At 44.5% G+C, this 16,048-nt stretch overlaps 1 protein-coding gene across 1 annotated transcript in view; it reads left to right on the forward strand.

The window, feature by feature from the left end:
• The window catches only part of STARD10 (StAR related lipid transfer domain containing 10), a 35,805-nt gene extending 30,122 nt beyond the window's left edge, over positions 1–5,683 (forward strand). The window contains exons 4-6 of the mRNA XM_044286131.1: positions 1,632–1,749; positions 1,928–1,980; positions 5,015–5,683. Coding sequence (XP_044142066.1) covers positions 1,632–1,749; positions 1,928–1,980; positions 5,015–5,242 — 399 coding nt within the window. The 3' untranslated portion in view covers positions 5,243–5,683. The remainder of the gene's footprint in view (positions 1–1,631; positions 1,750–1,927; positions 1,981–5,014) is intronic.
• Positions 5,684–16,048: the final 10,365 nt, after the last annotated feature.

A 16,048-nucleotide genomic window follows, 5' to 3' on the forward strand; every position in this document is an offset into this window, starting at 1 on the left:
GTCCACTGCATGGGATCTGTGTGTACATTGTGGACACTGTATGGCGCTATAGTTGTACATATACATGACATTTACTAGGGCAGGACAGAGCCGTACATTTTCGCCCCACTTTAAGGACTCCAGTACTTAGTGCTGAGATTCCCAGTGACATCAGGACTAGAGATGAGCAAATTTCATATTTTGAAATTCGTTTGGTGGTAAAAGCAGAATTACGTTATGGATTTCGTTACCACGGAACATAAGGCAATTATATGACGGAATGGCTTTAGAGGTACTTCGTTATTTATTCCGTCATAATAGAAATCTATGGGCTGCAAAACGGAACCGTCCCTTTTTCATTATGCTGGGGAGTCCTCGCCCTGATCCCGAGTCCTCGCCCTGATCCCGAGTCCTCGCCCTGATCCCGAGTCCTCGCCCTGATCCCGTCCTCTCCTGCATAACGGAAATGGGACGGATCAGTTTTGCAGCCCAAAGACTTCTATTATGACGGCATTCCGTCATAGAATTGCGTTATGGTCTGTGGTAACGGAATCCATAACGCATTTCACCTTTTACCAGTAAACAAAGCATGAACGAATTTCCTAACCTGAAATTCGCTCTTCTCTAATCAGGACCATGGAGAAGGCAGTGTAGGCCTCACGTCTGCGCCGCTCTCCACGTGCATCATGTAGATGTAGCGTCACAATCTACATACAATGTGAAGTCGCTGTGTAAATCCGGTTCTGATCTTGTATTCCTCCTAAAGCCCCATTCACACGACTGTATTCTCAGTCTGCATCCGATCCACATTTTTTGCAGATTGAATGAGGACCCATTCATTTCAATGCATCCGTAGGTCCGTTCCGCGGCCCCACGAAAAAAATCAAACATGTCCTATTGTCTGTTTTGTGGATAGTAATAGGCATTTCTATCAAGAGCCGGATGTTCTGATCTCCTAAATGCCAAGCGCACACAGCCAGTAACCGCATCTGCAAAAACAGATATGGTCGTGTAAATTTCACCTTCTATTCTACTCCAGTCACATCTAGAGCTGCAGTCACAATTAGGCTCTGTTTACACTGCAAAATCCGCAGCAGAAAAAATCAGTAGCTGAAAATGGGTCATTTTTTGGTGGCAGATTTCTAATTTGGTGGTGCAGGCCCGGAAGGGTGTGCGCGGTGCAGGCCCGGAAGGGTATGCGAGGTGCAGGCCCGGAAGGGTGTGCGCGGTGCAGGCCCGGAAGGGTGTGCGCGGTGCAGGCCCGGAAGGGTGTGCGCGGTGCAGGCCCAGAAGGGTGTGCGCGGTGCAGGTCCAGAAGGGTGTGCGCTTCTAAAAAACGCTACCGTGTGGTCATGGTGGTCGTTTGTCAATTAAAGTGAATAGGAGGCTGTTTGTGTACGTGGTATTGTCTATGCACCACAACAGGGCATGCTCCGTACAGACACTGCAACAGTAGGGGGCATCAGTGATATGCCATTCACCTGAGAGCTAACAGGAAGCCGATGCAGCTCTGGATGCAGCTCTGGATGTGACTGGAGGATAACAGGGGTTTCAGGGGTTTCTATTTGAATGTGGTTAAAGGTGGGGAGCCACTTTAAATGAATCGGTAAGATGCTAACGCTAAAGATTTTACAACTTCTCTTCTGTTACAGAAATACCCCCCGAAAAAGGACCTGGTGAGAGCAGTGTCCATCCAGACAGGCTACCTCATCCAGGGAGGGGGCCCCAGCAACTGTACCCTCATTTACCTGGCCCAGGTGGACCCCAGAGGTGAGTGATGTACATCTTCTGCACCAGGGGATGCTGGGAGTAGTAATATGCTCATGGAAATGTATGTCCGGGGGCTCCAGACCTCCATGCGTCCACAGGGCCAGGAGTCCAGGACCGTAGTCCTCTGCGGCTCCTGTATGATGAGATGCATCCTTATCTCTGCTCTCTTCTTCTCCAGGGTCTTTGCCGAAGTGGGTGGTGAACAAGTCGTCACAGTTCCTGGCACCAAAAGTAAGTGACAGCTGGGAGGATGCTGAGGTCTGACGGGGGGATAAGACTGTAGAGGACTGTGGTGGCGAGGGATGCAGAGGACTGTGGTGGCGAGGGATGCAGAGGACTGTGGTGGCGAGGGATGCAGAGGACTGTGGTGGCGAGGGATGCAGAGGACTGGTGGCGAGGGATGCAGAGGACTGTGGTGGCGAGGGATGCAGAGGACTGTGGTGGCGAGGGATGCAGAGGACTGTGGTGGCGAGGGATGCAGAGGACTGGTGGCGAGGGATGCAGAGGACTGTGGTGGCGAGGGATGCAGAGGACTGTGGTGGAGAGGGATGGAGAGGACTGTGGTGGCGAGGGATGGAGAGGACTGTGGTGGCGAGGGATGCAGAGGACTGTGGTGGCGAGGGATGCAGAGGACTGTGGTGGCGAGGGATGCAGAGGACTGTGGTGGCGAGGGATGCAGAGGACTGTGGTGGCGAGGGATGCAGAGGACTGTGGTGGCGAGGGATGCAGAGGACTGTGGTGGCGAGGGATGCAGAGGACTGTGGTGGCGAGGGATGCAGAGGACTGTGGTGGCGAGGGATGCAGAGGACTGTGCACTGACGTCTATGTGCATTCTGTATTTAGCGGAACGGAACAGCCGGCCCCTGATAGAACAGTAATATCCTTGTCCGTTATGCGGACAATAAATGGACATGTTCTATCTTTGAACAGAAAAATGGAAATACGGAAACGGAATGCATGAGCACATTTGCAGTATTTTTTGCGGACCCATTGAAATGAATGGTTCCGTATACGGAACGGAAAAAATGGAACGTAAATGGGAAGGAAGGCTTGTATGGCAGTCTGGTGCAGGGGGAGGTTAATGGGGCAGGATTATAGGGTCAGATAGCGGAATGGTATTGAGGTGGCAATCGGGAGTGGGTGATAAGGTAAAGAGTGGTCACGTGACGTAATGGGGGAGGGGGATATTAGATGTGATAGTAGTATGATGGGGTAGAATGGCATGGTGGGATAATGGGGGGAGGGGGGGTTGTAGGTTGGCAGAGAAGGGGTGTATCTTAGACTGGGGTTTGGTGATTGGTCAGAAGAAAGGGAAGAGATGATGGGAGAGTTGTTGTGGTATTGGTGTGATGGGGTCAGATAGTGGGGTAGTAGTATGAGATGATGGGAGAGTTGTTGTGGTATTGGTGTGATGGGGTCAGATAGTGGGGTAGTAGTATGAGATGATGGGAGAGTTGTTGTGGTATTGGTGTGATGGGGTCAGATAGTGGGGTAGTAGTATGAGATGATGGGAGGGTTGTTGTGGTATTGGTGTTAGATGATGGGGTCAGATAGTGGGGTAGTAGTATGAGATGATGGGAGAGTTGTTGTGGTATTGGTGTGATGGGGTCAGATAGTGGGGTAGTAGTATGAGATGATGGGAGAGTTGTTGTGGTATTGGTGTGATGGGGTCAGATAGTGGGGTAGTAGTATGAGATGATGGGAGAGTTGTTGTGGTATTGGTGTGATGGGGTCAGATAGTGGGGTAGTAGTATGAGATGATGGGAGAGTTGTTGTGGTATTGGTGTGATGGGGTCAGATAGTGGGGAAGTAGTATGAGATGATGGGAGGGTTGTTGTGGTATTGGTGTGATGGGGTCAGATAGTGGGGTAGTAGTATGAGATGATGGGAGAGTTGTTGTGGTATTGGTGTGATGGGGTCAGATAGTGGGGTAGTAGTATGAGATGATGGGAGGGTTGTTGTGGTATTGGTGTGATGGGGTCAGATAGTGGGGTAGTAGTAGTATGAGATGATGGGAGGGTTGTTGTGGTATTGGTGTGATGGGGTCAGATAGTGGGGTAGTAGTATGAGATGATGGGAGGGTTGTTGTGGTATTGGTGTGATGGGATCAGATAGTGGGGTAGTAGTGTGAGATGATGGGAGGGTTGTTGTGGTATTGGTGTGATGGGGTCAGATAGTGGGGTAGTAGTAGTATGAGATGATGGGAGGGTTGTTGTGGTATTGGTGTGATGGGGTCAGATAGTGGGGTAGTAGTATGAGATGATGGGAGAGTTGTTGTGGCATTGGTGTGATGGGGTCAGATAGTGGGGTAGTAGTATGAGATGATGGGAGGGTTGTTGTGGTATTGGTGTGATGGGGTAAGATAGTGGTGTAGTAGAATGAGATGATGGTAGGGTTGTTGTGGTATTGGTGTGATGGGATCAGATAGTGGGGTAGTAGTATGAGATGATGGGAGGGTTGTTGTGGTATTGGTGTGATGGGGTCAGATAGTGGGGTAGTAGTATGAGATGATGGGAGAGTTTGTGGTATTGGTGTGATGGGGTCAGATAGTGGGGTAGTAGTATGAGATGATGGGAGGGTTGTTGTGGTATTGGTGTGATGGGGTCAGATAGTGGGGTAGTAGTATGAGATGATGGGAGAGTTGTTGTGGTATTGGTGTGATGGGGTCAGATAGTGGGGTAGTAGTATGAGATGATGGGAGGGTTGTTGTGGTATTGGTGTGATGGGGTCAGATAGTGGGGTAGTAGTATGAGATGATGGGAGGGTTGTTGTGGTATTGGTGTTAGATGATGGGGTCAGATAGTGGGGTAGTAGTATGAGATGATGGGAGGGTTGTTGTGGTATTGGTGTGATGGGGTCAGATAGTGGGGTAGTAGTATGAGATGATGAGAGGGTTGTTGTGGTATTGGTGTGATGGGGTCAGATAGTGGGGTAGTAGTATGAGATGATGGGAGGGTTGTTGTGGTATTGGTGTGATGGGGTCAGATAGTGGGGTAGTAGTATGAGATGATGGGAGGGTTGTTGTGGTATTGGTGTGATGGGGTCAGATAGTGGGGTAGTAGTATGAGATGATGGGAGGGTTGTTGTGGTATTGGTGTGATGGGGTCAGATAGTGGGGTAGTAGTATGAGATGATGGGAGGGTTGTTGTGGTATTGGTGTGATGGGGTCAGATAGTGGGGTGGTAGTAGTAGTATGAGATGATGGGAGGGTTGTTGTGGTATTGGAGTTAGATGATGGGGGTTCATGTTCGCTTCGCTTTTCTAGGCCATGAAGAAGATGTATAAGGCTTGCCTGAAGTATCCGGACTGGAAGAAGAAGCACAACCCCCAACAGAAGCCCTGGCTGTACCCCGAGCAGAGCGTCCTGCCGACCATCAGCCTGTCGGAGGTGTCCGTCCAGCACGCCGACTCGCTGGAGAACATAGACGAGAGCTGTGTGGCAGAGACCAAGGACGACCGGGGGGAGGGCAGCGACGAGGACAGCGTCAACTGACCGTGCGGACCCTCCACCAGACTCTTATGCCGTGATGGGGCCCCTCAGGTCCCCAGCTCTTCGGATGTGGAGTCGGTGAAGAGGGACCAAGTGGGGGAGGGGGAATAGGTTTTAAAGGGGAAGAATTGATTTTTATACCAAACCCAATGGTGCCGGGTTCTGCTAGTGTCATGTGTGTCAGTGACTGGGATGACGAGGCTTCGGATCTGGTCACATGCTCATCGCCATGACAACTCTACAAGTGCGGGGTCACACTGTCACGAACCTTCAGAAGCGGGCTCTGTCCACATTTGTTTTTAGGGATTTAATGTTTCAGTCGTCTCTTTTGTGATTGTGAGTGTACGGCGTCGGCGGCATGACGGGCAGGCATCGGGTGGAGGTGGCAGTGCCCTCTGACACATCTGCTTACCATAGAAATATTAAAAATGTATTCTTATTTAATCACGTGATGGTTTTATTTCCTCCTTGTTCTCAGACACCTTTGCTTTATTTCTACTCTAGTCACATCCAAAGCTGCATACTGTATTCTGCTGGCTCATGGCCTGTCCAATGTCAAGTAGCACCCAGGCGGTACTGTGGAGCTGAGGGTGGGGCTTATTGGGCCAATGGGGGAGGAGCTTAGTGCTGTGTCAGGGGCCCCAGAAATACCAACTTACCCCAGTGCCAGGGACTGTATTATTACTAGATGCCCTCAGGTGGGCACCAGCGCGTTTCAGGACATAATGACTGGTCACCTCGCGCCCTGGTCCCGGCTCACGAATGGTTAATACAGGCTGCCTTTTGGCGGAGAGGGATTCCACCCCGACGCTCGGTCAGAACCGTTACCATGACAACGAGTAGAGGGCTCCTGACTGGCTGATGTCCGCCACGGGCCTGTGGGGGGGGGGAGCGCCCCCTCCTGGCCCTGAATGTGCATCAGTAATGTCAGGCCGCAGACCCCCGAGAGTGAAGAGCTGAGCTATGATGAGAGTTATTGTCCACGTCCATGTCCGCCGGTATACCGCGACTGTGTGATGTACAGAACTGACGAGGATTCACACAGCGCTCCATGACATCAGTGTCTCAGTAGTGCAGCCTCAGGCTGTGGGCCTGTAACTTCAGTGGAGAAGGGAGAGATGTATGACACGGGGTTCACTCTCTGGTATAATACATTACATACGGTACGTGCTACCATGACAACGACCGCCAGTGCCCGGCGCTGAGCGCTGCATGAACACGTGTACAGGGGGCGGTGTAATAAACTATACGTTATACACTGATCATATAGGACTATACGTTATACACTGCTCATATAGGACTATACGTTATATACTGATCATATAGGACTATACGTTATACACTGCTCACATAGGACTATACGTTATACACTGATCATATAGGACTATACGTTATACACTGCTCATATAGGACTATACGTTATACACTGATCATATAGGACTATACGTTATACACTACTCATATAGGACTGTACGTTATACACTGATCATATAGGACTATACATTATACACTGCTCATATAGGACTGTACGTTATACACTACTCATATAGGACTGTACGTTATACACTGATCATATAGGACTATACGTTATACACTGCTCATATAGGACTGTACGTTATACACTGATCATATAGGACTATACGTTATACACTGATCATATAGGACTGTACGTTATACACTGCTCATATAGGACTATACGTTATACACTGCTCATATAGGACTGTACGTTATACACTGCTCATATAGGACTGTACGTTATACACTGCTCATATAGGACTGTACGTTATACACTGCTCATATAGGACTATACGTTATACACTGATCATATAGGACTATACGTTATACACTGATCATATAGGACTGTACGTTATACACTGCTCATATAGGACTGTACGTTATACACTGCTCATATAGGACTATACGTTATACACTGATCATATAGGACTATACGTTATATACTTATCCTATAGGACTATACGTTATATACTGATCATATAGGACTATACGTTATATACTGATCATATAGGACTATACGTTATATACTTATCCTATAGGACTATACGTTATACACTGCTCATATAGGACTATACGTTATATACTGATCATATAGGACTATACGTTATATACTTATCCTATAGGACTATACGTTATATACTGATCATATAGGACTATACGTTATATACTGATCATATAGGACTATACGTTATACACTGCTCATATAGGACTATACGTTATACACTGATCATATAGGACTATACGTTATACACTGCTGATATAGGACTATACGTTATACACTGCTCACATAGGACTGTACGTTATACACTGCTCATATAGGACTATACGTTATACACTGATCATATAGGACTATACGTTATACACTGCTCACATAGGACTGTACGTTATATACTCATATAGGACTATATGTTATACACTGATCATATAGGACTATACATTATACACTCATATAGGACTATACGTTATACACTGCTCATATAGGACTGTACGTTATACACTGCTCATATAGGACTATACGTTATACACTGCTCATATAGGACTATACGTTATACACTGCTCATATAGGACTATACGTTATACACTGCTCACATAGGACTATACGTTATACACTGCTCATATAGGACTATACGCTATACACTGCTCACATAGGACTGTACGTTATACACTGATCATATAGGACTATACGTTATACACTGCTCATATAGGACTATACGTTATACACTGCTCACATAGGACTGTACGTTATATACTCATATAGGACTATATGTTATACACTGATCATATAGGACTATACATTATACACTCATATAGGACTATACGTTATACACTGCTCATATAGGACTGTACGTTATACACTGCTCATATAGGACTATACGTTATACACTGCTCATATAGGACTATACGTTATACACTGCTCATATAGGACTATACGTTATACACTGCTCATATAGGACTATACGTTATACACTGCTCACATAGGACTGTACGTTATACACTGATCATATAGGACTATACGTTATACACTGCTCATATAGGACTATACGTTATACACTGCTCACATAGGACTGTACGTTATACACTGATCATATAGGACTGTACGTTATACACTGCTCATATAGGACTATACGTTATACACTGCTCACATAGGACTGTACGTTATACACTGATCATATAGGACTGTACGTTATACACTGCTCATATAGGACTATACGTTATACACTGCTCATATAGGACTATACGTTATACACTGCTCATATAGGACTATACGTTATACACTGCTCACATAGGACTGTACGTTATACACTGCTCATATAGGACTATACGTTATATACTGATCATATAGGACTATACGTTATACACTGCTCATATAGGACTATACGTTATACACTGCTCATATAGGACTATACATTATACACTCATATAGGACTATACGTTATACACTGCTCATATAGGACTGTACGTTATATACTCATATAGGACTATACGTTATATACTGATCATATAGGACTGTACGTTATACACTGCTCATATAGGACAATACGTTATACACTGCTCATATAGGACTATACGTTATACACTGCTCATATAGGACTATACGTTATACACTGCTCATATAGGACTATACGCTATATACTGATCATATAGGACTATACGTTATACACTGATCATATAGGACTATACGTTATACACTGCTCATATAGGACTATACGTTATACACTGATCATATAGGACTATACGTTATACACTGCTCATATAGGACTATACGTTATACACTGCTCATATAGGACTATACGTTATACACTGCTCATATAGGACTATACGTTATACACTGCTCACATAGGACTGTACGTTATATACTCATATAGGACTATATGTTATACACTGATCATATAGGACTATACGTTATACACTGATCATATAGGACTATACATTATACACTGATCATATAGGACTATACGTTATACACTGCTCATATAGGACTATACGTTATATACTGATCATATAGGACTATACGTTATATACTTATCCTATAGGACTATACGTTATATACTGATCATATAGGACTATACGTTATATACTGATCATATAGGACTATACGTTATACACTGCTCATATAGGACTATACGTTATATACTGATCATATAGGACTATACGTTATACACTGATCATATAGGACTATACGTTATACACTGATCATATAGGACTATACGTTATACACTGATCATATAGGACTATACGTTATACACTGATCATATAGGACTATACGTTATACACTGATCATATAGGACTATACGTTATATACTTATCATATAGGACTATACGTTATACACTGCTCATATAGGACTATACGTTATATACTGATCATATAGGACTATACGTTATATACTTATCATATAGGACTATACGTTATACACTGATCATATAGGACTATACGTTATACACTGCTCATATAGGACTATACAGTTTACACTGATCATATAGGACTATACGTTATATACTGATCATATAGGACTATACGTTATACACTGCTCATATAGGACTGTACGTTATACACTGCTCATATAGGACTATACGTTATACACTGCTCATATAGGACTATACGTTATACACTGATCATATAGGACTATACGTTATACACTGCTCATATAGGACTATACGTTATACACTGCTCATATAGGACTGTACGTTATACACTGCTCATATAGGACTATACGTTATACACTGCTCATATAGGACTATACGTTATACACTGCTCATATAGGACTATACGTTATACACTGCTCATATAGGACTATACGTTATACACTGCTCATATAGGACTATACGTTATATACTTATCCTATAGGACTATACGTTATACACTGATCATATAGGACTATACGTTATACACTGATCATATAGGACTATACGTTATATACTTATATAGGACTATACGTTATATACTGATCATATAGGACTATACGTTATATACTGATCATATAGGACTATACGTTATATACTGATCATATAGGACTATACGTTATACACTGCTCATATAGGACTATACGTTATATACTGATCATATAGGACTATACGTTATACACTGATCATATAGGACTATACGCTATACACTGCTCATATAGGACTATACGTTATACACTGATCATATAGGACTGTACGTTATATACTGATCATATAGGACTATACGTTATACACTGCTCATATAGGACTATACGTTATACACTGCTCATATAGGACTATACGTTATACACTGCTCATATAGGACTGTACGTTATACACTGCTCATATAGGACTATACGTTATACACTGCTCATATAGGACTATACGTTATACACTGATCATATAGGACTATACGTTATACACTGCTCATATAGGACTATACGTTATACACTGCTCATATAGGACTATACGTTATACACTGATCATATAGGACTATACGTTATACACTGCTCATATAGGACTATACGTTATATACTGATCATATAGGACTATACGTTATACACTGATCATATAGGACTATACGTTATACACTGCTCATATAGGACTGTACGTTATACACTGATCATATAGGACTATACGTTATACACTGCTCATATAGGACTATGCGTTATACACTGCTCATATAGGACTATACGTTATACACTGCTCATATAGGACTATACGCTATACACTGCTCATATAGGACTATACGCTATACACTGCTCATATAGGACTATACGTTATACACTGCTCACATAGGACTATACGTTATACACTGATCATATAGGACTATACGTTATACACTGATCATATAGGACTGTACGTTATATACTGATCATATAGGACTATACGTTATACACTGATCATATAGGACTATACGTTATACACTGCTCATATAGGACTGTACGTTATACACTGATCATATAGGACTATACGTTATACACTGCTCATATAGGACTATGCGTTATACACTGCTCATATAGGACTATACGTTATACACTGCTCATATAGGACTATACGCTATACACTGCTCATATAGGACTATACGCTATACACTGCTCATATAGGACTATACGTTATACACTGCTCACATAGGACTATACGTTATACACTGATCATATAGGACTATACGTTATACACTGATCATATAGGACTATACGCTATACACTGCTCATATAGGACTATACATTATACACTGCTCATATAGGACTATACGTTATACACTGCTCATATAGGACTATACGCTATACACTGCTCATATAGGACTATACGTTATACACTGCTCATATAGGACTATACGTTATACACTGCTCATATAGGATTATACGTTATATACTGATCATATAGGACTATACGTTATACACTGCTCATATAGGACTATACGCTATACACTGCTCATATAGGACTATACGTTATACACTGCTCACATAGGACTATACGTTATACACTGATCATATAGGACTATACGTTATACACTGATCATATAGGACTGTACGTTATATACTGATCATATAGGACTATACGTTATACACTGATCATATAGGACTATACGTTATACACTGCTCATATAGGACTGTACGTTATACACTGATCATATAGGACTATACGTTATACACTGCTCATATAGGACTATACGTTATACACTGCTCATATAGGACTATACGCTATACACTGCTCATATAGGACTATACGCTATACACTGCTCATATAGGACTATACGTTATACACTGCTCACATAGGACTATACGTTATACACTGATCATATAGGACTATACGTTATACACTGCTCATATAGGACTGTACGTTATACACTGCTCATATAGGACTATACGTTATACACTGCTCACATAGGACTATACGTTATACACTGATCATATAGGACTATACGTTATACACTGCTCATATAGGACTGTACGTTATATACTGCTCATATAGGACTATACGTTATACACTGATCATATAGGACTATACGTTATACACTGCTCACATAGGACTGTACGTTATACACTGATCACATAGGACTATACGTTATACACTGCTCATATAGGACTGTACGTTATACACTGCTCATATAGGACTATACGTTATACACTGCTCATATAGGACTGTACGTTATACACTGCTCATATAGGACTATACGTTATATACTGCTCATATAGGACTGTACGTTATACACTGCTCATATAGGACTATACGTTATACACTGCTCATATAGGACTATACGTTATATACTGATCATATAGGACTATACGTTATATACTGATCATATAGGACTATACGTTATACACTGCTCATATAGGACTATACGTTATATACTGATCATATAGGACTATACGTTATACACTGCTCATATAGGACTATACGTTATACACTGCTCATATAGGACTATACGTTATATACTTATCCTATAGGACTATACGCTATACACTGCTCATATAGGACTGTACGTTATACACTGCTCATATAGGACTATACGTTATACACTGCTCATATAGGACTATACGTTATACACTGCTCATATAGGACTATATCAGAAAAGTCTCCAGAATGTATAGCTGTATGTTGCCATGTGCTGACGGCTTCTGCTTTGGCCCCAGGATTGTGCGCCCCCCCCCCCCCCCCATAGGTGCTGCCGCCCATCCGGTGCTCTCTGCTCCGCACTTTCCTCTTCCTGCAGAAAATAAAACCGCACAACCTGCTGAGCTCTGCTACTCCATAATCTCCGGAGGAGAAACTGGATTTCATGAGGAAAACTCGGCTGCGACCCAATAAATGACCCTACAACCAGCGCAGGCGGCGGCCGAGCCCCAGAGCTTGCACTTCACGTCACTGGGCTCAGGATGGACATGAAAAGCTGTAAAAATCACAAAAGACGAGAAATTCAGGATTTTTTAAAATGAATCCGCCCTCTTCGGCTACTTTCCTTCGAGTGAACTGCCTGCCGGATCCGTGCTGCCGCTAGTGCACGCGTGCCGCGGGGCTGCCGCTCCGGCCCCATGGACTATAATGGGGGCGCGCCGGAGTCCTGGCGGCAGCACGGCAAACAGGCCAGAATAAAGCCACGACAGGATTCCCCTGCATAACGGGAACGGGGGGGATACGTTTTGCAGCCCATAGACTTCTACTATGACGGAATGAATAACGGAATGTCTCTAAAGGCACAGAACAGAATTGCGTTATAGTCGGTGGTAACGGAATCTCTAATAGTGACCTATACTCAGGACAGGTCATCGGTATCAGATCGGTGGGGGCCCGGGGCCCCGCTGATCAGCTGTTTGAAGAAATTCTCTTTACTTCATTAGAACGGCGCCCCCTGGTGTTTAACCCCCTCATTACCCGCCAGTTTTGCAGTCCACGCGCCAAGCTCTCCGCCACGGAGCCGGCGTTATTTGTCATCGCAGACCGTTCTTTTTGCCTTTAGATGACGGATGTGATATGTACAAAAATATTTAAGGAAAAACTGAAAATTTAGAAAATCTATATTTTTCCTCTGTTACAAAACATTTCTACATTTAAACATTTTTTAATAAAGCAAAAAGGAAAAAAAATCTGTCCATTTCTCTATTTTACACAAAGTCCTCCAGACGGCGCCAAAACCAATAAATATATATTTTTATTAACAAAAACCGTGTGCGGAACGCGTGCGCCCGGCCGCTCACTACAGCCAGAACTTTTTTATTTTCTTTATTTCACTTTTTATAATTTTTTTTAATATTTTTTTTTTAGTTTACCTTTTTACTTTTTATTTATTTATTTTTAAGAAAAAAATGTGAATTAACCCCTTCCTGCCACAGGAACACCCTATAACACCCTGATACCGCGCAGCGACCACTTTGCCCAGTCTCGGGGATCACCCATCTAACGACGGCACGGGGCGCCGGCAGATCGCAATGTAACCTCATGTTTTTATTCGGAAAGTGACGGTTAGGAGACTATTGTCAGGACATATTAAATCGTGCGGCGACAGGCAAAGGTTTAATGTAATGTGCACGTCCACCTACTGAAGTGGTCGCACATGCTCATTTCCATCTATGACAGTTGGGGCTCATGCACACGACCATGGTTTTGGTCCGCATCCGATCTGCATTTTTTGGGGATAAGATGCAATGGGACCTCAAAAGATGCGGACAGCACACCTGTGTGCCGTCTGCATCCGTAAATCCATAAGTGTTTGAAGGAGTGGGGAAAAAAAAGGCGTCAGGCTCTCAGTCGGTATCTGTGTTTTGCGGATCCGCAATTTGCAGACGTGTGCATTAGCCCTTACAGGGAGAGAGCTTCGGCAGAAAGGTTATGCCCCAAGAAAGTAGACGCCCCTGTGCTGCAGCAGAAAGGACACGCCCATGAGCTTCAGCAGAATGGACACGCCCCCTGAGGTGCAGCAGAAAGCACACGCACCCTGAGCTGCAGCAGAAAGCACACGCACCCTGAGCTGCAGCAGAAAGGACATGCCCCATGAGCTGCAGAAGAAAGGGCACGCCCCATGAGCTGCAGCAGAACGGTCACGCCCCTGAGCTGCAGCAGAAAGGTCACGCTCCCTGAGCTGCAGCAGACAGGCCACGCCCCCTGAGCTGCAGCAGAAAGCACACACACCCTGAGCTGCAGCAGAAAGGACACGCACCCTGAGCTGCAGCAGAAAGGACACGCACCCTGAGCTGCAGCAGAAAGGACACGCACCCTGAGCTGCAGCAGAAAGCACATGCACCCTGAGCTGCAGCAGACAGGCCACGCCCCCTGAGCTGCAACAGAAAGGACACACATAAATCTGCTCAGAATTGCGTGCGGATGTTCTGCTGTCTATCCGCGCCCGTCTACAGGTGGCCTCAGGGCGGCCGCACACAGTGCAGAATTGTGTGAAAATCCACAAAAAGTCTGCACCCAAACCACACAAATAAATGCACATAAATCAATTTTGGCGTCTTTTTGTGCGGTTTTAAAGAGCTGTTTGCAGTGGATTTGACGCAGTTTTGGCGCCCATTTCAGCCTGGCATTGTAAGGGTGAAATCTCACGCGGCAGATCAGAAAAACCGCACACAATGCGCAGCGTCTGCACGTGGCCCTAGACGGTGGAGCCGTCACTCATCATCTCTAGTGCGACCATGTACCAGGAGCGCCCACGGTGGAGGAGCTCGCAAGTTCACACCTGCAGGAGAGAAAGCGGCGCCTTATTACAGGGGTGACGGCCTTTACTAAGCATATATTCTGTGCTTCCAGTCCTTATCATGGCACTGCTTGCTGTCAGTGAGTGGGAATCTTCTAGGTTACTGCCTGACCTAATACTTCTCAGAGCTGAGGGTTTGCTACAAAATATCAGTCTAGACAATCCCCTGTGAGCCAGAATCATCATCAGCAGAAACCTCTCCTGTCCTGGTGGTTACAATGTATCTCCCCTGACGTAGAGGCGGACATAGAGAAGGGCCCCACAGCAGGGGCAGACCAGGGCCCCACAGGACACAAGGGTTTCTGCCTAAACCCTTCTCTATGGCCCTTGGGTCATTTTTTCACGGCTTCATTTGCTAAAAGTTGTTCCTTTAGAGCAGTGATGGGCAACCTGCGGCCCTCCAGCTGTTGTAAAACTACAACTCCAATCATGCCCTGCTGTAGGCGGATAGCTCTAGGCAGACTGGGAGTTGTAGTTTTACAACAGCTGGAGAGCCGCAGTTTGCCCATCCCTGCTTTAGAGGGTCGAGTCCTGACCGAGTGGAGGTGATGGCAGCCGCCCGCTCTGCCGCTGTGGAAGTTGCGCCCCTGCCCTGACGGCTACAATGTATCACACTACACTAGGGTTAGAGTTTACATGATTTTCATGTTTTATGG

The sequence above is a fragment of the Bufo gargarizans genome, chromosome 3, assembly GCF_014858855.1.
Source record: "Bufo gargarizans isolate SCDJY-AF-19 chromosome 3, ASM1485885v1, whole genome shotgun sequence".
Lineage (NCBI taxonomy): Eukaryota > Metazoa > Chordata > Amphibia > Anura > Bufonidae > Bufo > Bufo gargarizans.